The sequence below is a fragment of the Aspergillus aculeatus genome, assembly GCF_001890905.1.
Source record: "Aspergillus aculeatus ATCC 16872 unplaced genomic scaffold ASPACscaffold_1, whole genome shotgun sequence".
Lineage (NCBI taxonomy): Eukaryota > Fungi > Ascomycota > Eurotiomycetes > Eurotiales > Aspergillaceae > Aspergillus > Aspergillus aculeatus.
The window spans coordinates 360846-387364 of record NW_017962976.1 but is presented as its reverse complement, the minus strand read 5'-3'; the positions used below and the strand labels follow the sequence as shown (position 1 = coordinate 387364).

Genomic DNA, 26519 nt, shown 5'->3' with positions numbered 1-26519 from the left:
AAAGTGAACGGCTCTGTCGATGTTGTTCAAAGCATGGCAGGAACTTGCACATCTCCCCTCACAACTCGATCAATCAGCTCCATGGCCTGGACGAGCTCGTAGTCATGCTGCTTGGGCGTAATGACCTGCACACTCAGCGGCGAACCCAAGTACACTCGGCGATCCACAGTCTTCTGGTTCCCTGTTGACCATTAGAATCCAGTAGGAAAGACAAGTGAAGATGAAACATACATAGCAATCGATTAGCCTTATCCCAGCTCCCCAGAACCGGTGCCGTCATCTCCGTCCCCAGCTCCAGATCCTCCTCCTTGAACGAGCGCACGGGAATTGTGCCCGCTGGGTAATCAAGCAGCACCCAGGACGAAGTATACCCAACCGCATTGTACCGATCCAATTCCGGCACTGGATGCGGCGCGACCGGGTGAATGATCGCATCAATGTCTCGAGTATAACTGGCATCTGCTGTGACCCCCCGAGACGTCCATATTTGCAGCACCTCCCGCTCAACCTGGGCTCGTTGTGCTTGCAACTCGCCTACCTGCGCGAGCGTCATTTCCCGACCCCGCTTCATCCGGCCCTTCAGCCAGGGTATCAAGGGCTCCCCGGTGCTCTCCAGCAGATCCATCATAGGGTTGCCCCCGTCAACCCCCATCAGTCGACCAGCAATACCTTGGCATTTGCTCAGAGCGGCAGGCACAGGGATCTCCACGACCCTGATTCCGGGCGTCCGTCGCAGTAACTGTGCTACCTCGTCGATGACCTTGGCGACAGGTGGAAGAGGCTCGACCAGCCCATCACGACGGAGGATTCCGACAGTGAAACCTTTACATTTTCCAGAGGGAGATTGAAGCTTGGTGTCGGCTGAACCTCCGAATATAGGAGGATAACCGAGCACGCTACTACCAAACCATCTACCTGGGATTCCCTCCTCACTGAAGAGCTCCGTGCGAGGCACAATCTCGGCCATCACGACCCCCAGATCCGCGACTGAGCGGGCCAGAGGCCCAGCCACCGACTGAAGACTGACCCTCCCCTTGCCGGCCATGCTGCCTGCCTCTTGACTTCCCGCAATCGGCACGCGACCGGCACTGGGTTTGAATCCGTACAGCCCGGTGCACATGGCGGGAATCCGGATGCTACCGCCAATATCGGTGCCAAAGCCGACCATCGACCCGCGCATTGCGAGGAGAGCCGCCTCACCTCCCGTGCTGCCTCCGACGGTCAAGCGACGGTTGAGTGGATTGAGCGTCCGGCCAAACAGGTGGTTGCAGGAGTCGAGGGCGCCCATGGTCTGAGGGACGTTGGTCTTTGCGATAATGACAGCGCCCAGGGAGGTGAGGAGGTTGACGAGCGGCGAGCTTTGGGCTGCTGGGTGAAAGGCTAGGGCAGCAAGGCCAGTGGTGGAGTCTACGCCGGTGATGTGGAATGAATCTTTGATGGAAACAGGGAGGCCGTGTAGGGGACCAATGGGCTGGCCGGTGCGTTGAAGATGGTCGTCGAGCTTCTGGGCTTGCTGAAGGGCTTGCGTGAAGACAGGCTCCGTGAGGCAACGTGTGAGTTGATGTGCAATTGCGGCTCGCTGCAAGTGCCTTGAGTTAGAATATGGTGAGAGAGGGTAGCACGGGATTAGAGCGTTACCTTGCAAAAAGCGTGGACTACCTCCTTTGCAGTCAACTTCCTCTCACGAATGGCACCCAGCAAGGAGCGTACATCGTATTGCTCGGTGATATGCAACTCATCTGATGTGAGAAGCCCGCATGTCCGCGGAATGTCCATGACATTGATGGCTTCATATTGGCTCGTGCTCGTGATTGAGTCGGCCGGAGAAAGCAGACCGGGTGGAATCTGCGAGACTTCCAGACGCCACTGATGTGGTATCTGCGCATCGAGTTGAAGCTGCTTGCGGTGAGAAATATTCTTGTATGACATTGCTAAGATTTGATAAGTTGTACTTGATAATTGAAGGTCGAGTTGGGAAAAAAGAACAAATGTAGTGGTTGTCAAGAGAAGGCGGCAGTAGACATGCGGGGAGAATCTGGGGAAAAGAAAAGCCTCGGGCTTCGGTCCGCCCTCCTCGGTTAGCCTTTTGGTATTTGCAGCACGGTCAGTCACAATTATAATATGCAAAAGGTGGAATGGCGACCATGTATTATTGTAATTCAGTCTAACTAAAGTGAACAAAATGGTATCTATCGACAGTCACCCCCATCAGCTCTTTATCTTCAGATCTAGCACATAACCACCCACCCCGTAAAACCAATTTAGACGCTTCTACTGCCGCTACCATCAGAGCAAGTCACAAAGGACTGAGAAGAAGTAAACTCACTCGACTAAACCACTAGATAAAACTAAAAAGAGCACAGCGTCTAGGAGGACGAGAACTCAAATAACGCGATCGTCGAGCAGAAGTTGCTCTCGTTGCCCTCTTGAGGCACCAGCGATTCTCCACTTGCCGAAGTCACCATGTTGGTGCTGGCCTTGGTGCTGAGACCATAAATGTGCACATCGGAGCAGTCCACTTCCACGATGTTCTCCTGGCAGGACTCCGTGTCGAGACAGGTCTGGGAGTAGTTGTCGAAGAAGCTATAAAGACCCGCACCGTAAACATACGTTTCCGAGCTGCTGAGAACACGAAGACCCCAGGCCTTGCGGCATGAGTCGGTGGTGCAGTAGGAGAAATCAGGGTCGTTCCAGGTGGTGTTGGGAGTGAAGGGAGTAAGGGCATTGGGATTCGCCTGGTAATAGGGCGTCTCAGTCTGGATGAGACCCATAAAGACATTCTTGGCATTGGAGACTTGGTAGTTGTAGAGCTGGTTGTGCTCAGAAGCGGTACCATACAACCATGCGGACTCTTGAGTCTCAAGGAGAACTCCACGGCCATTGTAGATATTGATCTGGTTGTGGTCTGACAAGTCGAGCTCGTGGTCGGCAGTCCAGAACCAGGTGTTCTCAAGGTAAACGCTGGACTGCTCGGTGGCGTGGAAAAGGAGGAAAGCGCCAACACAGTCGGAGTTGGGGGTGGTGGTCTGGTCAGGGGTCTTGGTGCAGGTATCGCTCTGAAGTTCAGTGCCTGCCGATCCACCGATACGAGCGTGAACATCCCACATACCCGCCGAGCCTTGTGAGTCGGCATTGAGGTTCCACTGAATCAAAATGGCGCCAGGAGCAGGACCCTTGGTCTCGACAATCAAGTCGCTGATTTCAACGGAGCCGCTCTCGCCAACCTCACCAACCTGGAGCATGGGGATGGGGTTCTCCGCGTCGGAAAACTTGTCACCATACGCCATCAGCATTGGCCAGATTTCACCGGTGATCTTGATATTCTTGGGGACCTTGATGGTATCAGTGATGATGTAGGCACCGTGGTCAAAATAGACAATCTGATCGTCTGTGCACGAGTCAAGGACCTTTTGGATGGCAGCGGTATCGTCGGTAGAGCCGTCACCCTTGGCACCAGCGGATTTGACACTGATGAAAGAGGAAGCAGCGTAGTCCTCATACAAAGGCTTGGACTTCTCGAACAGGGAACCGTCACTGTTCAAAAGGGCGCTGGGCTTGGCTGGGGATGCCACGGTGGTCTCGAGGCGAGTCTTGGTGACCGTCTTGTAGGTGCAGGTACCAGATCCGGAAGAACCAGAAGCGTGGGCAGAGGAGGCGGCCGCGGACGTAGCAACAGCGGCAGATGAGCCTTGAACATGGGTCGTACTGGCAGAATAGCCGGCAGCAGAGGACTGCTGGGCACTCGAGCCCGAAGATCCACCAACCGGAGAAGATTGCTGCGCGACAGAGCTCGACTGAGAGCCATATGCAGAAGAGTCACCGGCAGGAGAAGATTGTTGAGCGGATGATTGGGATGATCCGCCTGCGGGTGAAGAAGCCTGGGCATCAGAGCCAGACTGGTAGCTAGTCGGCTGTGGTGCAGATGTCTCCACGACGGAAGGCGAGTACTGACCGGTGGCAGTGCTCTCAGAGCTACCCCAGGTGCTACCAGTGTGAGGGCGACGGTCAGTGGCAGCAGTGACAGCAGTGGCCTCGGCACCATTCAGTGTAGCTTCAGTAGCAGCCGTGTGGAAGGCGGAGGCTGCAGATCCGGTCGGGTAATCCGCAGGACAAACCTCGATGGTCGTGGTGATGGTTTCGACAATGATTTCAACAGCAGGCGAGCGCTTCTTGAGCGTGCTGGAGGGAGTGTAGGCGTTACCCTGGACATAGTTGTCGATGACAGAGCCACCCGCCAGAATCGTGCTGCCGGAAACACTGGCCACAGCGACGCTGGAACCAGTGAAGTCAACGTTATCAAGAACGAGAGCGCCACCACCGGTAGGAATACTGTCAGAGCTGAAAGCAGTCACAATACCAATGGGTGTGCCGGTAAACTTGCTATCCAGCATTAAGACGGAGCCAACAGTCTGGTTCGAGGGAGAAGCGGACATGTTTAGACCGACACCGCAGTTGTTAATGGTGACAGACTTGAAGGTCCAGGCCCAGTTCCAGTTCATGTAAATGGCAGTGTTACAATCATTGAAAGTCAGGTTGCGGGTCGTGAACTGCTGATTACCCAGGAAGGCACCATAGTTACCACCGTTAAAAGTCAAATCTGACATGAAGCCGCCAGATCCATTGTCCATGAAAATACCCTGCTGCTTGTTGGCGTTACCTCCTCCCTTAATCATCTCGAACCGGATGTTCTGCAGACTGGTGGCTTGGCCAACTTGCCAATGAATACCGGCACCGGAGGATTCAGGCATGGCGGTGAGGTCAATGACAAAGTTGCGGATGGCACGGAAGAAGTTGTTCTGGTTTGTATACCAATTGGCGCCAGTGTTGGTGTAGGGGTCCGCATCAATCACAGCCATGCCAGTGAAGCTGGCTGACGCCTTGAGTACAGGGAGCTGGTTGGCGTCGCCAACGAGCTGCGTGTAGTAGTACTGCACAATGGGCGTTGATACAACATATGTGCCGGGAGGGAAGTACACAAGAGCCGGAGTTGTAGTCGAGGAATCGCAGCCCTGGCCGCACCGGTTGCCGGAGGAGATCGCCTTGTTGATAGCATCGGTGTCATCAGTAGAACCATCACCTAAGGGTCGCCTGTTAGCGTACGGTCTGCTCATCGTCCAGCACCTTCAACCTACCAGTGGCACCAAAGTCCTTGACATTGCGGAAAATCTGGTAGCTCGAGCTGTTACCAAAAGGCACAGTGCCTTGACGTGTGATATCAGCCACCCAGTAGGTCGAGTCGCGAGCCTTCAACTCCCCGCGGGCTTCCAAGCCCCCCTTCATGGGAACAGCAGAGACCAGCCCGGCCGGCAGGCCGAGCAACAGCAGCATGTGGGCTGCGAAAAGCATGAAAAATGTGTTCAAAACAGCCATGGTCGAGGTTGTAGATGTCTGTCACTGAGCCTGCAGAGACAATGAGGGTGTGGAGTAGGACAGTAATATAGCTGGCTGACTGGCAGGCAGGGAAGCGACGAGACAGTTCAGCAACCGGCACTGAACTAAAGACCAAAACAGAGATCGGATGACGAAGCGATATCCGTCACAAGACCCAGTCAGAAGGAGAGGCTTTCCGCAGCTTCCCAAACTGAAAACCGGGGTAAAAAGCAGAAAGAAGAGGGGAATGACCAAAGAGTGGCAGGCCAACAAGACAGTAAGTGGAATGAAGGAAAGGTCAAAGGATAAATCAATGAATGAATGCGACAACACACAACCGATGCTGTAGCCAAGAACCTGCAGGCACTGAACACAGTATCTCACACCGTGTGACACACACACACTGCAGGAGGGAGGAACACAAACGAAGAGAAGAGGGAACGAAGGTGAGCAAGAGAAAGAAAGCAAGCCGGCTTGTGAAGAATCACGAGCAGGAAGAGGGACAATCAGTAGATTAAAAGACTGGCTCGACCCCGAGATGGACTGGCACTGGTTCCGTTCCGGCGCGGGTCCTTCCAGGCACTGATTAAACCTTAGTGGCCTTAGGCAGGTTACCAACTCTCCACTATTGGCACTAGCAGAATCAACCAGCACTAACACTGGGAAACTGAATCCACAATCACAGTAGCGCCCGAATACCGCCCTGGCTTGATTGGCAGAGACCGATTGTCCGTGGCAGAAAGCACCGCGGCACCCCCTCACGCAGCTGATTCCTAGTCTCCAATAAACCTTGACGAAGGCACGCGTGAAACGCCTGGCTCAGGGGTTGAAACAACCGAAGCAAGACTACACGAGCCAGTCAGTACACTTTCTCTCTCTGATTGGAGCCCCCCGGACCACTCCTGAGCCACTCCAGCAGATTGCAGTGGGAAGATGACCAGTTCCAGCCCAACCAAGCATCTGACTACATCCAGTCCTCAGTCAGCACTTACTTTGGAGAACTTAGAACCTTTCCCGTCTGATATTCGCCGGTGCACCCGTGCAGAACCTTGGACGTGCAAATGACGGTCGCGAGCGAGCGAATTGAGAGCCGTGACAGACTCTGCTCCCTTCCGAACAGAGATAAACAATTCACACCAGACCAAAGGAGCGAGTGGTGATTGCAAGATGAGCACACAACAACAGAGCCTCGATCCAAATTTCCCCGGACGTGTCCTGGGAAAAGCGAACAATGAGGGTCAAGAGGGTGTATGATAGAAGGAGAAGGAAGGTATCCCCACAGTCCAGAGGTGGGAAAAAAAAAAGACAGACAGAGGGAGGGAGGGAGAGAGAGAGAAGAAAGCAAAGAGCGCGAGTCAGCCGATCAGCGGACTGAATGAGATAAATAACAGGACTGCCCTGGGATCAACATAGCCGCCGTGGCCAGAATCCAGTCGATTATGGCAGATCGACGATTCTGCTTCGCTCTCGTCCCGCGCGTGGGCTGCATGAGTGGAATCCGATCAACAACCGGTCCCTAAGAATGGCATGAGATAGACCCCCAATAGGCTAGGACAGCACCGCGCAAACGCACCCTTCCGCTGTCCAGGATGCTGCGTAGCGAGTGACATTCCTCATCGTCCACGGGTCAACCGGCGGAGAGGGGGTCTGGGCAGTAATGCTGCTGTAGGTTCCAGACTAGGTGCATTGGCGTTTGATCCAAGGGTCAGAATACTTATCATTCAACTTGACCGATCGTCTGTTCTGAATAGTAAGGAGGAAGTTCACCCTCTTGGACACTTATGGGGTGCCGCGAAGCGTAGATCAGATTGACTACTAAGTAGGCCTGGCTGCGAAGGTCTACCGCAGGAACTAGGTGCCTCAGGCCATCGCCCCACTCTGCTTCCCCCTGGTTTACAGCGAACAAAGAACAAGGTTCAGGAGGTCAACAACTCCAGGGGCTGCTGCATGCTGCTGCAGAGAAACGCACTCTCGGGGCAACCTACTACAGACTTAGGAGCGACAGGTGATAAGTTGTTATTAATCTTGATAACGAAATATAACTCTTAGGAGACTGCTCCCCCATCTTCATCGATTTAAATGAATGGGTCCAAATCCAATATCGCAAGTGCCGTCAAGCTTTTGTTTCAGATGGCACACACCCACTGGGTCGCCGATCTACCACTAGACAATAAATAGGCCCGCTAGTTGGCCTTGATCCGAGACATTCTGCTTTTCATGGTGCACAAGCCATCTGATAGCCAGCTCATTAATCTCATCTCTGACTGGGCTTGGTACTATGTAGTCAATTCAAAATTCAAGTTCACATATTCAGCCATTCGATTGCCCACAAGAAAAAGACGACAAACAATAAACAGCCTAGGGCAAGGCACACTGCGGCAAGAATGTGGTGTCTCTGAGAACCGGACTCTGGCCAAGTTTCCCCTTCACCCTCCCCCTTCGCCAGGGACTCCGAAGAAAGAGAGTTATTTGACGCGTCCTTTCATTCCTTTTCACTCGAAAGGCGCTACTCCCCTTTGTCCAAAAGTACAACCCAACCGTATCTACTCCGTACCGTTGTCCGTCTTCGTCACGGAACCATTTCCAGATCTCATGAGCCTGGCTGACTGATGTTCTGTCCCCGCGTTGCATTTCGCCCCGGCCACGAACTACTGTATATATGCAGCATGTCAGCTGCCCCTTCCCCGCGTCGGCTTTACGCTTAATTACCACTCAGTCCCCGTGAACGACCATCAGGCGCCATTTACTACGTTCTATGGCAACCAAATCTTTAGATGCTGACCTTGAATTCGTGTTGGTCACGCCCGCGCCTGCGCGATTCTAAATGCTCGATATCGCTCAGTCCGAGAGAGTCGCCCCTCTACTTGGGCAGCTGATGCACCGAGATCGTCCTCATCGTTTCTGCAAGACCTGGAGGATGGCGCACCCGAGTCGGCGCACACCTTCTTCGAGCTGATCCTCATCCTCCCACGCAATACAGAGACGCATCCCATTATCGAAATCATTTTTCTCCGTCGCAGGATCGCCCTGCACGCGAAACATGTTCCCTGCCGCCACTTCGACGTCGTGCTCCCGAAGTGCGAGCGAAGCCAGTTCGGTTGCTCGAAGGGGAGTAGGCAGTTGAAGCCAGATGAAGTATCCCCCTGCGGTCCCTCTAGGAGCCGTCGGTGTGACGCCCAGAGGTATTAGGTGTTCATTGATAGCAGACATCATTCGTTTGTATCGAGCTGCATATGCCGGCTGCAGCACGTCCTTGATATGTTTTTGGAGGACCCGCGTGGGAAACAGTTGCGCGACCATGGAGGCGGAAAATTGGGAGGGCGCTCCCCCCGATCGGCTCGATCCCCTATGGCAAACCGATGTCAGCTTGTACGAAGTGGGTTTTGAGACTAGAACTGTCGGCGGTCACCTACGTCTGAGATAAACCGTAAACCGTTTTCTCCATTCCCTCCGCCCATCCGGTCCGCATGCCAGCTCCAATCAGCTTACTAAAGCTCCCGTTACTGATTACATTGCCCCACTCATCAGATGGTCCGCCTTCCAAGTATCCGTCTATGTCCACAATCCGGGGCAATTGTGCGTGTTCCGGCTGTGTCTCCTGTGCAGCCGGTTCTGCGGGCCATTGGAGGAAGTCGTAAACATCGTCGGTAATAATCAAGGCGTCGAACTCACGCGCCAAACGGACCAATTGTTCGCGGTCCGACAGCGACATAGTGAGAGTGGAGGGATTTGAGAAGGTAGGCGTGGCGTAGATGACATGCTTGTAGATCTTTCTCCATGGTCGCTTTGGTTTGTATTCCTTTGTAAATTTAGTTTCAGTTAGTTTATGGTGACTACCGCCCGCTGTGCGGAGCAGAGACAGAAGATATTGCAAGGCCGGTGGAAAAGAAGGTTCTAGCGCACCGGTGTCAGGTTCAGCTCACGGGAGGCCTTGAATTCAGCTGCAATCAACTCCTCTCGTAGATAGGCCAGATCCAGACCCGCCGCATCCAGAGGCACCGCCCTCAGGCGGCCGGCGAAGCCAGCATCATCGAAGATGCGACCTGCAAGGTGATATGTAGGGGCGACCACCCAGACGTTGCGTGTGTAGACCGGATCGGAAAAGACTTGAAGAATACAGGCAAGGTTCTGGCTAGCGCCGCCGGTGATACAGATGCGATCCGGGGAGATGGGACTGCGTGGCTGGTAGAACTCTGTGAGCCAGTGAGCAACGTGCTCACGCAACGGCTGAAAGCCTTCATCAGGGCCGTATTGCAAGGCTGGTTGCCAGATGCTTGGGGAGGCGAGGACCGTGGCGGAGGCCGAGGCCAAGGCGGCGGCGGGCAGCAAGGCGGGGTTGGGCCAGCCGCGAGAAAGATTGATGACAACCATGGATGTCGATGAAATGTCGTCAAGATTCGTGTTTCACAAAGGCTTAGACGTTGGTACTAGCTGTAGACAGACGAAAGATGTTTGAGAGGAGGGGTCCAGGGAGGGTGCTCGTCACCAGGTCTGGTCTCCACCGCCCGCACTTGGCCCGATAAAGCGTGGAGGCACAATGGGCGGCCTTGTAGGCTCGTCCCATGGGACCAGTAATCCATCTTGCGTATGTCACCATTCCTGGTGATGTTGTCATTGTTGGAGGTTGAAACTCCGCAACCCAACCACCGTCATGAAATTTCACTGCTCATGATGATGAGAGAGTTCGAGTCAGGTTGACAGTTTGACAGGCTTTGCCCCTCCTCCAGAGAGGGGTCGGGTTGCCAAGCTTACCAACCCCCTCGCCCTGGCAGTGGCAGCTCCGTTAGAGGGGCATCGGAGATGGACGGAGATGGACGGAAGGACAGACTAACTTAAGTTCAAGCCATTGCAGGGCCGATAGCGGGACTGCACATTTGCGTTGTACATACAGTACCTGAAATCCCGATTACTGCCAGAAGGATCCAAGTGTCAGTAGCTGGATAACAGGGTAGAACAGTGTCCACCTGATTGGAGATTAGTACTCCCTACAGACATTACTCTGTGAATCCGTGGAGACCGACTGCCTCTCAAGCTAATTAGGTAATCCCCCGCCCGAGTCGAGATCTCTTTGCTATTGATCGCTGGTACGTATTGTTGCTTCGTGGTTCTTGGTGTAAGCCCCCACAACAAGCGATCAACGCTCAAAAGACCAGCCACGCGTAGCATACTACGTACTCATGTTTAAGTCATGTGTAGTCATTCACCTTGAGGTCTCCAACAGAGATCATGCAATGTGCCTAGATAACTGGGTAAATGATACAAATCGATCCAGCGCAAGTATGGTATAGTTGACCAAATCGGACGAAAAAGGAAGAGGACTCCGTACTAGCGCATACACACCTTCGGTACTCGGTACCGTGCCTGGTACAGTACGTACGTAGTCTTCCTGGAGTAAGTCTCCAAGTCTAATCCATGCGTGATTCCGATCTATTCTTAGTCCGCCGCCGCCGCCAGCGGGGGGCACTGCACCTTGCCCGGTCTGCCCTGGGAAAAAACACACGCTCTAGTTTTTCGGGGTTTATGCCTATGCAGCACCCAATGGGAATGGATGGCGGACGCATTACCAGATGATCAATTCATCCATTGGCAAGGATGCCATGGTGAACCATTAACTTACTTTGTACCTACGACCTCTTTGGAGCCCTTCCTCTCCTCCACCATCCGAAAAGGAACCCCGTTCTATGGCTCAATCAAGTTACTGGCCGGCCGGAGAAGATAGAGTTGGTCTCTCCGCTTGAATTTTAGGCATGACGTGCCCACAGCAGGCGCAAATATGCAGTGCAGTCTTCCTTACGGGCTTTTATCTACAAACTACTCGGAGTATGTAGTAGTTATCCTGCTACCCCCTTGTTTACCAGATCTTGACATCCCCTTTTCACCATGGGACATGGTGGTTATTATACTCAGGGGGCAAGGAGGGGCCACGATTCATATTGTGGCAACCTATCCAGTGCTTCAAGTATATAATGGAACCTCAAAAGCAAAGGTAAGGTGGCTTGTGTAATCGCGATCGGGAGGACACTGAAGGTCGTGAGTGGGGTTGAATTGTGCTGGTGCATCATTCCGAATGTCCGACATGCGAGCAGGGATGGAGAGAACTGGGACATTGATTTCTCAGGGGACTGGAGATCGAGAATTATGCCTTGGAAAGATGGAACTCACGATCGCATGGTGAGCCCAACCACCTGGCGGAGCGTTAACTTACCAGAAATTCTTCTGCCTACTGTTGTATGTACAGTACTATGTAAGTTATACGGATTAACAATCCGACTTCGCAATACGTAGAGATCTACCACCACGCCTGCCGACACAAATGTTAGGTCTACTGTGTAAGATACCCTTTTTTTTTTTCTTGTTAAATCTACTTGCACGGCCAGGGCGCTCTCCTGAGGCTCTCTTGAGGCTCTCCTGACTAGCCAAGGAGTCAGCGGGAGGCCATCAGCCTCCTGAACCAGATTGACACTGCCTCATCGCAGCCCTCGCAGTCCACTTTTGCCGCAGACAGGCATGGCGCAATCAGATTTGATACAGGATGATCCATCAGGAACGACAGAAATTTCTTGGGTGCTGGTGTAAATTAGCCAACTACAGCACACTTACTCTGATTCCGATAACCGATGGTCCGGCCAACCGAGATCACGTACTGTACGATAAATAGTACAAGGAGTGGAAAGGAGAATAGGTAGGTAATCATGAACGGGGGGGAAAGGAGAAAAGGGCAAGAGAGCAAGAGGGCAAGAGGGCAAGAGGGCAAGAGGGCAAGAGGGCAAAAAGGCAAAAGGGCAAAATGCTAAGAGAAGACTAAATGGGGAGTGTCTCCACTAAAAGGAATCCATTAGAAGTTCAAGAAGGTCAAGAAGAAGCAGGAGGTGGGAATATCCGGGGCCGAAAGGGCAATTCACAAAACATTACGCTTCGGAATTAGAAAATGAAAATAAGGAGATCCTCGTCGTCAGCACCTTTTCCGAGGCATCAAGATGTAGCTGCAGGGTAAGGTTTAACAATCACTTTTTCATTCTGTTTTCTTTTTTTCTTTCTTCCATTTTTCTTTCTTACTGCGTTTCTCCAACACGAACAGGCGAACCATGATGGGATCAATGGAGGATCTTACCGCCTGGGCCAATACAGTAATAAATCTAATCAATGCAAAGTACGGAGCACAAGTATATCACTGTGGCTGCGGATAACTCTGAATAAGAATAGACGGACAGACGGACAGGCAGACAAAAAGACAAAAAGACAAACCTCACGTCTTCCCTAATCAATTTAAGACTGCATCTGTTTCTTTTTGCTTCATGGTGTGATTAGATCGCCTGCGACAAAAGTCTATAGAGTCTCTGACGGTGCAATCCATGGGTGCCAAAGTCTTGTTGTCAGTTTTGATGCGAATTGAATTCCTCGCCGACCGTCGGCTCCACCGGAAAGGTTAAAAATACTCTAGGACAGTGCATTATTACCTGCGTGATACCTCCACTATAAGCATCAATACGACCATCGCGCAGCTTCCCCCACTACCAAATCAGGTATTCGCAATACCGTCCTGGTTTCTGTCACTTGTCGCTCTTTGACCCTCAATTATTATTATTATTTTTTTCCCTCTCGCTCTCTCTCCATATTCTTCCACATCATCTCTTCCTCTTCTCTTTCTTCCCCCAAAGCTTACAGAAGAGGAGTGAAAGAGAGACTGTATGTGTGTGTGTCCGTGAATGCGTTCGTCTATACAACATCCCCTATAATCCATCCTCATCATCTATCTCAACCCTCCGTCTCCCCGCCTCCATCCTCTCCTCCTTCTCCTTCTCATCTTCCTAATATACTCTCACTCACTGACACATATTACCCCCTCCCTCTCTTTCTCTTTTCTTCTGTACCACGTACCAAACCTTCTTTTTGACAATCTCCTTCTCCTCCTCTCCCTCAAGCTGCATCCATTCCTCCTCTACTGGATCCCTCCTGTCGATCCATTCCTCAGGGCACGTCGAAGCAGTTCGCACGAATTGCCTGCCCTTTCTTCGCCAAACCCTCTCGAATTCCTTGACTAAACTTGTCCCTGGACCGCCTGGGAGAGTTTGCGCATGGTTGGTTACATTCTTTCTTACTTCACTGGTTAAACTGGTTAAGGTACGCCGGTTCCTGCCTGCCTTTTGCGAATCCGTGGTCTCCTCCGTCGGTGGAGGGGAGAAGTTTCCTGTCACTCACTTGCACCCTCTGGTTCCCCCCAAATCTTACTCTCACACTTCCTCACTCCCCTCCCTCTTCATTCTCATTCTCCATTCTCGCTATTCATGTCTTTTCCCTTCCCCACTCACCCGTTCGACCATCGCTACGCCTTTTCTCTCGTTCTCCGGGGCTGACAGTTGCTTCTCTTTTTTTTACGCAGCGACTCCGAACATGCTGTCTGCTCCGGTAAAATCGGCCAAGCGCATATCGTCGCTGTTTTCCTTGGGTTCGACCAGGGATAGTTCGGCACCTTCCTCGCCTGCGTCTCCGAGTATCCCGAAAGCGTCCCCCGACCAGTTACCGCAGGATGCACGTCCTCGCAGCGCCTCCCGATCAGCTCGTGTAGCCTCTAATCCTCAAAGCGACTACGGCGAGACCCGCCAGCCTCTCCCCCCCGGTCCCCACGATGGTTTTGATTTGGACGAACCCTTGCCGCCGCCTCCATCCCTACTGTCCGTCAACCAGGATCTGGCCACCAGCACTCCCGGCTCCTCCGACAGACCCCAGAGTAGCGGTCGCGGGCGTAGTGGGAGTCGACCGTCCAGCTCTGCGGGATTGTTTGTGCCAGGCGCCGGTCCGGATTCGCGCCCGAGCACCCCATCTTCTAAACGGCGTAGCTGGATGCCCGGGCGGGCTCGTGCAAGCTCAGCTGATCCGCGCGCCAGCGCCTCAGCCATGCCCAGTGCTTGGATTGCTGGGCTAGAGCAGAAAATTTTGTATGATTTGGAACCTCTGTCTCGAGGAGAACAGGTATGTGTGTACCGATGGGCCCACAACGCGGGACTCGCTCGTGCATGGCTAGCCCGCTCGTTAGCGTTTACTAAAACCAACGTTGGAAACACGCTAGATCCCCGAGCTGTGGAACGAAAATGGCGACACCTACGTATATCTGTTTCCCCAGAATACCGGCCGACAGGCCTCGTTTAAGGTCCATTCGACGGTCTTTGCGGAATCTCCCTCCCTCCATTTCCTTGCTCGTGGAAACGAGCTTCGCAGTCCCACCTCCCTTGAGCAACAAACAGGCAATCTGTCTTTGAATAGCCCCGTGGCCGGCCCCGCGTCACCGCCTTTGACACCTGAAGATCGCTTGGCCGACAATGACAATGACAGCTCTGGTAGCCAACGGCTGGCCTACATGGACGATGAGAGTCCCGAAGAGTTCCAGGAGCTTCATCTCTACCTCCCCATTCCCCTGAATAGCGACGTTTCCAACCCGACTACTCGACTCACAGGGGAGGATTTGGAAAACCTTCTTTTGTTCCGTAACCTTTTTGCTTTCCTGCTGGGACAGTCCTTGATTGCAACGCCTCGATCTCCATCCCTCTTTTCCATCTTTATGGACGTTGCAACGCTACTCTCTCGATTTGAATTCACCAACTTCGATGGCTCCAATTTTGGCGAGACTGCAACGACCAGCTTCGGCAACTACTGTGAGGAACTGCGACTGGCAGATGTGCGCAAGAGCCGCGAGAAAACCATTGAAGCCATCGTTCTGGGTGAACGGTTGCGTTTTTACCCTCTCTACCTCGAGGGGTTCGTGCACGGGGTTGGCAAGCTGGACGAACTGAAGCAACTGAGAAGTCCCAAGTACGGACTTATCAACCCCGTCACCCAGAAACGCTTAGAGCGAGGTTTCATCGACCTAGACACCCGTCTCCGGGTACTGTACAGTAAGCTGGATGATTTTGACTTCCCTTCCGTCTTCTCTGGTATCGCCAATTCGGCTACGTCGGTTGAGAGTAAGGTAGTGCGGTTCAAGAACTGGAAAATGGCGTTCATGGATTTTCGACGCTTCACGATGCAGTACTATCGCCAGAAGTACGGATCCTGGCCTCCCAAGGCTCGCTCGAAGAAGAATCAGTTCGAGGAAAGTGGGCTCAATCGCCAGGTTGTGAAGGATCTCTACAATGATTTCGCCAACCTTTACGATATGATGGTCGACCGGGCCGCCCTCACCACCCGCACGGTGGACATGGCAGCGGAAACATCAGAGACCTCCGACCCTGATGAATTAATGGTTCGGGCTCTCCGACAGATTCTGAGCGAGTATGATCGAAGCACTCCTCCAGTTCAGCCACCTATTCCGTTCGATATTCCACAGTTTCCCTCGCTGCAGACGCTCGAGCGGAAACCCATGGACGCAAAGAAGGAAGCCAAGAAGCGAGCGAAGAAATTGAAGGATGCGGACATCAATGCTGTTCTGATGGGCTCTTACACTCGCGAGAGTCTGCGGCCCACCCCTTTCATCGAATCGTTCATGCAATTTGAGCGCCGCTCGGCGCATGGCAAGAACATTAATGACATGATTGACATGCGTTGCGGTCAGTGGATTTTCTTGTACTGTGTCATTCAATCCTTGCCTTTGGTGGTGGTTGATGTGCAAGATGTCCGATACACGGATGCTGTCGAGTACTTCCTTTGCATTGCGCCCCGCGGTGGTGCACCCTGGATACAGAACGACGGTAAGACTGCACGCAGTTGGTTTGGCGTGGCCAATGGCGCTGGTGTGGTTAGCTTGCCCTCCGATGTGGTTGTCAACGGTGTGGAAGGCATTTACCGCCGCAGTCACTGCTGGCAGGTGGCGGAGCAATGGGCGGAGAAGGATGCTATTCTAGCGCCTCCGACGATCGAGGACCCATATGACAACGAGTCCTCGTTGTCTTCACCGTACCAAGCCCAGCAATCGTCGGCAGGCTCATCGTCTGAGCAACAGCAGCTCTCGGGCGGGCAGCCAACTCCCCTCATGACCCCCGGCAGTCTTGGTCCTCCTCCACCTGCAATTCCTCGGCTCAACTCGCCAGTCTTGAACCGGAGAGCAGAACACCGCACTTCAATTTATCCGGGTCTAGAGGCATTGCCACTCCCTGCGGGTGTAGCCCCGCTGGATCCCCCGGCTCGACCCGCTAGTCGATTCAACCCCAACATGAGCTTCGACGACATTCTGAAGCAGGTCCCGAATCAGCAAAAGAAGAAATAAGCCTTGGGCAAAAGAACGCGATAGAAGAATTCAAGGTTTTCTTTTTAGATGTGTATAATGTTGGAGAGAAGACTGGAGCTTGAGAAGGTCCCTTTAGGGACATTCTCCTCCTCCCCTCGGTGTTCCAACCCTTTCCCTTCAATTCCTTGCATTACTAACCCTGGTCGTTTCAGCTCTCTTGTATTCTGTCATATTCAGTTCCCTCCTATTGTCCTTCTGTCCATTTTCTTTTACCTCTCATACTGGGCGTGATACGTTATCTTGAACCAAAAGGCTGGAACGGCGTAAACGAGCATCTATCTGAAGTTTTCTCGGGTCGGGTAGCGACAGTCAAGAACCAGAAGATTGTTTTAATATTTCCTTTATCTCTTTTTGTGTGGATTGGAGCAGAGCATGCGTTTGGTCAGTGGCATTGGAGTCATGAATCTTGCCTCTTGGAATCTCGTCCTTTTGTCTTCCTCTCTTCTTTTACTGTGTCCAATCCGACTTTCCCTGAGCATTTCCCCTTATCCCTTCTAGTCACCTTCCACTCTCTACTATACTTCTCTTGTCAGTTTTTCTTCGAGGGGGGTTGGACTCCTGCGAATGTCGTTACTCCATGACTGGCCGTGTCAGACAGCCTGATTTGATGTAATTTACACTTTTCCGACGCATCATTGATAGAGATAACAGGTCCTTGAGAAAGGACTAGTCTTAATGTAATGCACCCTTCTATGAAGATGATCAGATCATGGTAATTCATTGTGTGTGTGTAGCTAGCCTTTTGACAGCAATCCTGGTAATACGGAATCACCGGCCCTAACCTATACTGTTAATAACGGCACTATTAGCATGGAGAATCGATTAGTATGACAATTTACCTATCATTGTCTTTCACTCAAGCTTCCTATCTATCAGGTTGAGGTGGTGGTTGAGGATTTAGAGGACACTTGCGCCGGGAAGGGGGAGATTTCCGCAAAGAATATATTTCTCATAATCCGATCATCCTACCACCACATATCACGCAGGACAACTTGGTCAACCTACTATTAGCATCGGTCATCTCGACAGCGTGTGCTACATTCATTGTCATCAATCACCCAATCCTAAGGATCACCCTGCCAATCCCTTACAATTGTTCCCACAAAAGAACTACCACCGCATGGACAAGTCAAGTTGGTCCACAATGGCCAGCAACGTGACATTATCTAGACCGGGACAGGCACAGGTGGGGTGATGCACAACCCTCCACCAAATTTGCCTACCTAGTAGTCTAGCAGGCACGGAACCTGGAAGCAGATTCCATCCTGCCAATAGGGTTGGGTGTATCTCCACTGGCATGATGTTGGTAGTGCAGATGATCAAGGTCCTGGAAGAGACAGAGACGACCAGCAGGCAACTATCCTTTAAATGGGGTGTTCGTCTTTGTCCGTTACACGCAACACGAAACTCTCTGTACCTTTTAGCTCAACTTCTCTCTGCGGTACCCCTGCAAAGAGTCGCAAACTTGAATCGCGAGAGACTTGGGTATTCAGGCTCTTGTGGATCTACCGACCAGAGAGCGAGCGACATTGACACGGTTGTAACTTACTGTGCTCGCTTATTCAGCAGATAGTGCGCACTAGCTGGTCGGAGTCCTGTCCCGCGCAATAACCTTCAGGTACGTACCCGATTCATACTTCACCTCATTCGAACCCACGACTAGCTAATATGATCTTGGTCGGCTATCATTTGATTTAACCTTGAACTCCAGGTTTCCAATTAAGCTTTTCAGTCCTAGCGATAGCTGCCCGCATCGATGAGTAAAGCCATGTCAAGCAAGACGATACTCACACGCTGGATGCTCAATGAACTGTGCCTGCGACCTGGATAAAAAATGAGAGCCTTGGACTCGGTCCTCCTTGAACCTCTGATCATCCTGTCTCGAACTCACTATCAGTTGCTCGAACGATTATTTGCCGACTAAGAGATCTTGCAAAAGTGACTAACTTAGTCTACATGCACTAGCCGGGGGGCTGGACGTGAACCCTGAATTCTGCTCAGTAGTAGACCAATCCCCAGCCGCAGTGGAGAATACCGCGAGCAGACTCCCGACCTGCAGCTAAATTCGTATTGCTTATGCCTCTAGCCAGTGATCGTTTGGCGTGGCGCACCCATCAGTCGACACTATTTCGTCCCGGCTGACTGGCGCGGCTCTGCCCTTCAGCTCTTATTTTTCTTGTCAGCCCCAAGTTTTCCTGGAAACCTAAAATTCCCAGGAATATGTGGTGGGACTGCAGTCTCCGTTCCTGAATCAGCGTTCAGCACAGACAAGAACCATGTCTAGGTCACGATCTAGTATCGCGAGTGACAGCCATGACCGTTTGGAGCCGCGCTTGCTGAGAGCGGTCGAGAGCGACCAGTTCGCCACCCTGCAGGCCATCGTTGAATTGGCTCGCGAAAATGGACAACTCAACGATACCTTTCTGCGCATCGGGCTCATGCGCAGCTGCGAGCGCGGGTCCATCGCTGCGACCGAATATCTCCTTCAGATCGGTGCGAAGACGGACGTTGCCAGTAATCGGCCCTCACCGCTATTGCGCGCCGTGGAGCGGAATCACGTTCGCATCGTGCAGCTCCTCCTCGACCATGGCGCATCGACGGAAACCCCGGACAAAAAGGGCCGGACCGTCCTGATGACGGCCGCCTGGAAGAACCATTGGCATGCTCTGCAGCTGCTGATTGCCCGCGGCGCTGATGTCAACGCTCGGGATCATAAGAAAAGGAACGTCCTGCATAATCTGGCGGCGGACAAGCAGTGCGACTGGGGAGAGGATGTCATTGAGCTCCTCCTCAGCACAACCTGTACACTCGACGGCCTGGCTGGCCAGGATGAACTCGGCCGCACGCCTCTGCATTGGGCGTGCGCCACGGGGAAATTACGCTTCGCGCAGCTTCTTCTGACCCGACCGCATGGGCCGGTCGCAGACGTAAATGCTGTCGAGTGTCGGAACAAGACCGCGCTCCATATTGCGGTCGCTCATGGTCGTGATGACATTGTCCAGCTCTTGCTGGCATACAATGCGGATGTGAATGCGCGAAGTGACGGTGGCTGGACCCCGCTGCATAATGCGTGCGACAGAGGCTCTGAGCTGATTGTGCGTATCCTTCTTCGCGCTGGAGCCAACATCAATAGCCAACTGCTCAACGGGGTGACGCCCCTGCACCTGGCTGCACAAGCTGGCCACCGCGAGGTAGTAGAGTGCCTGCTGGAGCAGAAGGGGTTAAAACAGAGAATTCGGGACAACTTCGGCAGCACACCATTCCTGCGGGCAGCCCAGTTCAAGCGGAGAGACATAGTATCTCTCCTTGCCCCGTTCAACACCGTCGAGGCTCTGTCTGCGGAGGCGAAAGGCGCATGTGAAGCATTCGAGGCTACCGTGGTCGATTTCGGTAACTTCCACAACGAAAATCGGGTCAAGAAGACGTCGGTCTTCAATCTTCTCTACGGTCGCGATCCCGAGAACCCACGCAAACAGGCATTTAGCACCCTACCGGCGGATAGTCGGGCGACTGACTTTCGTTGGATTCATCTTCCGGCGAATAATTTGACATGGGTTGAGGCTCTTCTTACCAAGTCATTCATTGAAGAAGGGGCGCACGATGTGGAGAGCTTCAAGGGGCTGGAGAAATCCTTCCGCTACCAACATCGAGGGCAACGGACACACTCGAACTTTATGCGTCCTCTGTGCCAGAGCACTCCTCGTGCACCACGGTTTCAGGAGGACGACAGTTCCGAGGAGAAGACGGTTGAACTGGCCCCTCAGATTCTCATCAACGGACAGACGCATGAGGCTCCGAGCACTCCGAAAGAAGGTAACATGCCTAGAGGCCGGAAATTGAGAGAGCACGGAAGCAAGACTGAACCTACCGACTCGATTTCTGACAACCCGGTGAAGAAGGGGAAGAGTGCGACCAAGCGTGGCAAGGCCGGGGGAGCACAGTATAAGCATGAGTCTAAACACAACCACGGCTTCGATCGAAACGACAAGAATCGGCCTGTTCTTTCTCTGTGCAAAGACTCAGCACGCTCCAACGCGTGCAATGTGTGCATGTTCATGCCGTATCTCCATTTCGAAACGACCGAGAGACGCCAGAAGATGCAAGATGCCATCCAGCGAGCTGAGACGCGGTGTCTTGCGCGGCCCAGCCTCACCCGGACACCTACGCGGGATGAGCTCTTGATCAGCGCGCATTTAGCATCATCGACCACGTCGCTTCACATCCGACGCACGCTGGATCAGTTCTTCTACCCCAACATCGACACGCTGACACGAGACCAAGACCAGGTCGTCTACCGGTACCAGACCAAAGGCCAGGGCCGCGAGCGGTTCCTGTCGGAACCCAAGATCTTCATGGTCGATCAACTTTGGATGTGGATCCTTGGAACCGGGTTGATCGTGACCAGCTTCCCCGAACGGTGGGAGCAGCCCAAGAACGACCCGCTCAACGTCCTCGACGGGATCATCGAAGACATCAACTCCAAGACCAGGGAGCCCGTCAAGTCCGTCTACGATCTGGCCATCATCATCACCACCCGCTGCTCGGGGGTGTTTGACCGGCATCGCATGGGCGACGAAGAGTACCAGTTTTTGGACATGTTCGAGGCGTCAATCGGTGTTGCCACCGACCGCGAGACGGTCCTCTTCAACCAGTTCAACCGGGACTCCGCACAGGCGTCCGACTGGCTCAAGAACCACCGCAAGCTCAGCCGGTTTGCTCGGCCGCCGCCGCCGCCGCCCAGCAAGGATCGTGACGCGGCTACCGCTGGAGAGCGCCGCGGTAACAACCCCAGCGATGCCGCACGCGATGAGTACTGCGAGACCCAGACGGAAGACGAGCACGAAGAAGACGAACAGCCCCTGTTCGTGGACAACCTCCTGGACATCGGCCAGGAGACGGATCTCCTCTCCGAGGCCAAGGACATCCGCGACGAGCTCAACATGATCCGCACGGTGCTGCAGCACCAGCAGCACGTGCTGCTGGACTTCCAGGAGGCGATCTGCGAGATCTACTCGGGCCAGCACCGGTCGCAGTCCGAGACCAAGAAGCGGTTCAAGGAGCAGCAGCGCACGATCGACATGCACCTGAAGGACATCGACCGCATGGACAAACAGGCCGAGCGCATCTACTCCTCCATCACGGACCTGCTCGACCTCAAGCAGAAACACGCCAACGCCTTCGAGGCCCGCTTCGCCCGCGACCAGGCCGCCGGCACCACCCGCCAGGGCAAGATCATGATGGTCTTCACCATCGTCACCATCGTCTTCCTGCCCTTGTCCTTCATCACCTCCATCTTCACCATCAACCTGGCCGAATTCGGCGGAGCGTCCGGCACTGGCGGCGGCGGCGGCAGCACCGGCCAGCTGCATCTCTCGTACGTGGCCAAGTATACCTTCGGCATCGGCTTCGCCATCTCCATTCCCCTGATCATCCTGGCGCTCTTGCTGGATGATATCGGCGACGCGTGTCAGGAGGGGATCCGGCGGTCGCGGCGGTGGATGGCACTGCAACGCGGGAGGAAGAGGACCCGTTTGCGCGGTGGCGGCGGCGGCGGCGGCGGCGGTGGTGGTGTTCCAGCCGTGCCAGGGAAATTCATGAGAGACGAACAAGATGGGATCCGCACCACGGGGTACGAGTTCGAGAAGATTGTGAGTGGGCACCGGTCGATACGGAAGAGTCTCGATACGGACTTCGCGGGGAGTCTGTTGCCCATCTCCACGCGGGGCACCGCCCGGAGGAGCTGATCTGGTTGGTGGGTTGGCTTGGCTTTTATGATGATGATAATGATGATGATGATGATGATGATGAGACATGATCATGAACGACAATTGTGTATGTATGATGGGAGTTTTCCGGGTTGTGCCTTACTTAAAAGTGGCTTTCATGTTTTTGGGAATTTGTTTTTCAAGGGAATCATGGAGTGTTTTTGGCGATTCTTTTGTCCTGGGCTATAAGATGACGCTCCTTGCTGAATGAATAAGTCGAGTTCGGATTTAGATCAAATTCTATGTTAAGCTATTTTTATGAGAGAGATGTAAACAGACACCACATATACAGGATACCACCGGCGACACCCGGTGTAGCATCGAACCAATGCACCGATCCTCCTACCCTATCAACGAGACGTGCTTCGTCAAACGCGTATATTCAATTCCGATTACCGCTGTAACGGTACCAAGCCTAAAGCTCCTTCTTCAAGAAATGCTCCGGCTTGTGCGTGGTCTCGTAGTCCACGTGGACGTACGCGCGCTCGACGTCTGGCAGGGACTCGAGTTTGGTCTGCAGCTCCTCGGCGACGTCGTGGGTGGCGCGCAGGGAGTCGTCGGGGTCCATGACGATGTCGACCTCGACGACCAGGCGGGGGCCGGAGGTGTAGGCGCGGACGGTGTCGATGGCGGTGATGAGGGGGGAGTGGGTCATTGCTTTTTGCCCCAAGAACCCATGATTAGCGAATGATCACAGCATAACAGAAGTACCTGATAGACACGAAACCAGGGCCAAGGGGAAGACAGGGGAACCCACAGATATAAGTGATCAGCTGCTGCATCTTGGTATCGGCCGTGACGCCGATCAGGAGCTGGAACTCATGGTAGGCGGTATGCAGCCACAGCGCCGCCACGAGCACGGACAGCAGGATTGCGCCGGCGGGATCGATCCACCAGCGCAGCTTACTGCCGCCGACGGAAGTCAGAATACCGAACCCGTTGATAAACAGGTCGTTGCGGTGGTCCTCCCACAGGATGCGGACCTGCGAGTACTGGTCCTTGAGGGCGAAGCAGTACAGGAAGAGGGCGAACTTGGTGCAGAAGGCGACGATAACGGCGACGACGGACGGCAAGTGGAAGGAGCCGGTCTCGCTCTCGGAGCCCTCGGCGAGCTCACGCACGGAGAAGGCGATGAGGATGAACGAGACGGCCGACATGAGGAAGCAGAAGCAGATGTTGCCGGCGGTCTCGATGCGGGCCTTGCCGGCGGGGAACTTGCGGGCGTCGACGCGGTTGACGGCCTTGTTCGACAGCAGCAGAGTCAGGTTGGACATCGGGTCGAAGATCGCGTCCGCCATCGTCGTGAACAGCGAGAGCGACGCCGACGAGATCGCCCCGTACAGCTGCAGCACGCACAGGATCACGTTCGCCGCGAAGCTGCCGTACACCGCGATCTTGTATTTCAGCTGGTTGCCGCTGTTCGTCTCGCGCGCGTCCCGCACGTGCTCTTCCACCGGCTTGAGCATGCGCTCGATGTTCTCGTTCTGCGTCTGGTAGAACCCCTGCAGTTGGCGGGAGGCCAGCGCGCGCTGGACGCCGCCGCCGCCAAGGCTGGCCGAGGGGAGGCAGGAGGTCCGCTGCTGGACGGAATCGCGCTTGCGGGCCGTGTTGGCTTGCGGTTGGATCTGTTCGATCTCCTCCGGGGTTTTCAGTTTGGAGGCCAGTTGGAACGGGTCGTTCTCTAGCGTGTAGCGCGGGGGCGGCTGGCTTTCCTCGTCGCTGCCGATGCTGATGCGGCGGTGCGGCGCGGATGGCTCCAGGGCGGTGGTCGTGGCGGCATTGTAAGCGATTGAGGTATCGTGAGAGATGTGGGAGTGAGGAGGGAGATGAGTGAGGGGCACCGAGGCGCCGTGTCGATGCGTTTCCTCCATTTTCTTAGTGGTTGTGGTTCTGGTCAAGGGGGTTGCAGAAGAGGAGGAGAAGGAGAAAGTTATCAATCGGCTTGATCTTCTTATCAGACATGGGCACTTGGCCTATTCGGGCTAGTGGATGCAGACCCTGAGTCAGCTGTCAGGGGCAGTGCATCTTCCCCTATGGGAAGTGTAAGTGAATATGGATCTTCCTGACCACTTGACTCCATGACATATATCTGCTCTACGTTTGACTATGCAGTACTAAGGCCGGTATCAGTTCAATTTAGACTCCTAATGTCACAAGCTGAGTACAGAAAAGTCAATCTCCCGAGTCAACACAAATTTTAAGATATTTGGAGAGACATTCCAGTTTTCATCCATATCCCGAATAACAAGGCAACTTCACGAAATCACACAACAGCAATGTAGAAAAAAAAAACAATCTGGGGGATTGAGGTTCAACGCATAAGCTATCCACTCAAGCTTACCGCCGCGAAGAGTTCCATCTCGAAGCAAGCAAACCGAACCCACCACCAACCTCATCAGCAACAGCAGCAACAACCGACGGCAGAGGAACCCACCGGACTCGTAACTTGGACACCCTACTCCAAATCCGAGCCCGGCACTTTCTCCTCCTCCATTGGCATGTAGCGCGCAACGAAGTCCCCGGGCAGTCCAGTGAGCGGATCAGTTCTGCGGACAGCCAAGAGCGCCTCGGCCAGATCCTCGATGTACTCGCGCGGGACGTCAGCCTTGGTGTTCTGGAGGTCCGCCAGCCCCGAGCGCCAGGCATTGACCTCGGCCACCATCTTGCGCATGTGCGAATCCCGGTCAAACATGGTGTAGACGAGCCTGATGACGGAGACCCCGAAGAGGCCGCGGTGGCTCCCCAGCCAGCGCTGCAGGTACGCCAACAGGTCGGACTGCAGCAGGAAGCACTGGAACCTCTCGGAGAAGCGCCAGAGGCTAAAGAAGGGCGTGAGTTTGGGCAGGGAGCGACCGCCGAAAGGATCGCCGTTGCCCATCCATTTGAGGAAGGAAGTGAAGGTGGTGGGGCAGAGGTCGGGGAGGCGAATGATGGGGGGCTTGTGCTGCTCGCCGCGCTCGGCGCACTCGACCATGCAGAATCTATGGAAGTTGGGACTGCGGACGAGGAGGGTGTCGACGTCCACGTGGAAGATTACAGGGGTCGGGCCAACGTGGAAGATCGCGATGTTGCAACGGTTGTATTGCTCGGCGAAGGACGGGAACAAATGATAGAAATTGGGGGGGAGTGGATTCCCTTGGTTGGCTCCAAATCCACCGGCCTGGTTGATACCTGGCTGGGCGGCACTCGCTGGGTTGCCATTCGCCTGGTTGACATTCGCCTGGCTGTTACTGGCATGGCTGGCATTTGCCTGGTGGGCATTCGCATGATTGCCACTCGCCTGGTTGGTACTGGCCTGGTTGGCGCCGGCCTGATTAACACCGGCCGGATTAACACCAGCTTGACTAACACCAGCTTGACTAACACCAGCTTGACTAACACCAGCCGGACTAACCCGGGCCTGATTAACACCAGCCTGCTGTCTACCGCCGCCCACCTGGCTGTTAGCACCAGCCCCAGTATTAGCAACACGCTGACCGCTCATGTTCGCGCGGCCGCTGGACGCTGCACCGCTCGCGTTGGCCGGAGTGTTAGGACGGGCTCTCTTCGGAGCACTGGAGCGCGTCACGTATCAGAGAGAGTTCAGATACCAAAGAATTCAATGGGTCACTTACGGTGTATGGTCAGGGTTGGCCTGCTGGCTCGCATCGCGCCGAGAAGCGAGGGGTCGGGGACGGAGTGAAGAGTGACGGGGGCTTGGGTTGCCCTGAGGGAGCTGGGCTGGCTGCTGTGGTGTAGTCATCCTGCTTTGTGGATTAGTTATGGTGTTGAACTGTTGAATTGAGAAGATAAAGCCAGTGAGAGGTGTCGGCTTACTTGTGTTTCTGAGACGTGACTTTTTTTTCAACAGAGTGATTGCGGTCTTGGTTGTGAGTTTTATAAGATGGATCACGTTCCCTGTGATACGTCTTGAGAGACAGATTGAAGTCTCGTCTGTAAGCTTGGAAGATAGACCAAAATGTTAAGATATCGACTCAATGAACGAATCAATATCGTGACTGCAAGCCTTCGGACGCGGTGTATCTGTACCAGAGTACCAACACAAGATCCCTCAACGAACAGCCGTAACCAACGAGCTGAAGAACGGGGTGAAAGAGGGAGGAAGAAGGAGAGGAAAGATAAACAAGAGAGAGAGAGAGAGAGAGAGAGAGAGAGGAGGAGAGAGA

At 53.9% G+C, this 26519-nt stretch overlaps 7 protein-coding genes across 7 annotated transcripts; 2 read left to right on the top strand and 5 right to left on the bottom strand.

Moving 5' to 3' along the window:
- Positions 1–26: 26 nt before the first annotated feature.
- Positions 27–1929, bottom strand: ASPACDRAFT_21125 (putative general amidase; the record flags this gene model as incomplete). The annotated part of the gene is made up of 4 exons (XM_020198999.1): positions 27–181; positions 232–850; positions 896–1579; positions 1639–1929. The coding sequence occupies 4 exons, from the start codon at positions 1927–1929 to the stop codon at positions 27–29; spliced, it is 1749 nt and encodes a 582-aa protein (XP_020060750.1).
- Positions 1930–2366: 437 nt separating this feature from the next.
- exgO (exo-beta-1,3-glucanase Exg0) lies at positions 2367–5346 on the bottom strand (the record flags this gene model as incomplete). The annotated part of the gene is made up of 3 exons (XM_020199010.1): positions 2367–3896; positions 4023–5077; positions 5133–5346. 3 exons carry the CDS (start codon positions 5344–5346, stop codon positions 2367–2369), a joined length of 2799 nt encoding a protein of 932 aa, XP_020060749.1.
- A 2916-nt stretch (positions 5347–8262) lies between these two features.
- Positions 8263–9741, bottom strand: ASPACDRAFT_55893 (aminotransferase-like domain-containing protein; the record flags this gene model as incomplete). Its single annotated transcript, XM_020203070.1, has 3 exons — positions 8263–8716; positions 8784–9169; positions 9274–9741. The coding sequence occupies 3 exons, from the start codon at positions 9739–9741 to the stop codon at positions 8263–8265; spliced, it is 1308 nt and encodes a 435-aa protein (XP_020060748.1).
- Positions 9742–13761: 4020 nt separating this feature from the next.
- ASPACDRAFT_37967 (uncharacterized protein) lies at positions 13762–16567 on the top strand (the record flags this gene model as incomplete). The annotated part of the gene is made up of 2 exons (XM_020200372.1): positions 13762–14340; positions 14438–16567. 2 exons carry the CDS (start codon positions 13762–13764, stop codon positions 16565–16567), a joined length of 2709 nt encoding a protein of 902 aa, XP_020060747.1.
- A 2297-nt stretch (positions 16568–18864) lies between these two features.
- ASPACDRAFT_20712 (ankyrin repeat protein) lies at positions 18865–22332 on the top strand (the record flags this gene model as incomplete). Its single annotated transcript, XM_020198968.1, has 3 exons — positions 18865–21337; positions 21422–22117; positions 22190–22332. The coding sequence occupies 3 exons, from the start codon at positions 18865–18867 to the stop codon at positions 22330–22332; spliced, it is 3312 nt and encodes a 1103-aa protein (XP_020060746.1).
- A 248-nt stretch (positions 22333–22580) lies between these two features.
- On the bottom strand, positions 22581–24224 carry ASPACDRAFT_1884113 (cation diffusion facilitator family transporter; the record flags this gene model as incomplete). The annotated part of the gene is made up of 2 exons (XM_020198362.1): positions 22581–23010; positions 23111–24224. The coding sequence occupies 2 exons, from the start codon at positions 24222–24224 to the stop codon at positions 22769–22771; spliced, it is 1356 nt and encodes a 451-aa protein (XP_020060745.1). The 3' UTR covers positions 22581–22768.
- Positions 24225–24435: 211 nt separating this feature from the next.
- ASPACDRAFT_108896 (uncharacterized protein) lies at positions 24436–26219 on the bottom strand. Its single transcript, XM_020195335.1, has 2 exons — positions 25968–26219; positions 24436–25907 (listed from the first exon to the last, which is right to left on the bottom strand). The coding sequence occupies exons 1-2, from the start codon at positions 26093–26095 to the stop codon at positions 24809–24811; spliced, it is 1227 nt and encodes a 408-aa protein (XP_020060744.1). The 5' UTR covers positions 26096–26219; the 3' UTR covers positions 24436–24808.
- Between the last annotated feature and the right edge of the window lie 300 nt (positions 26220–26519).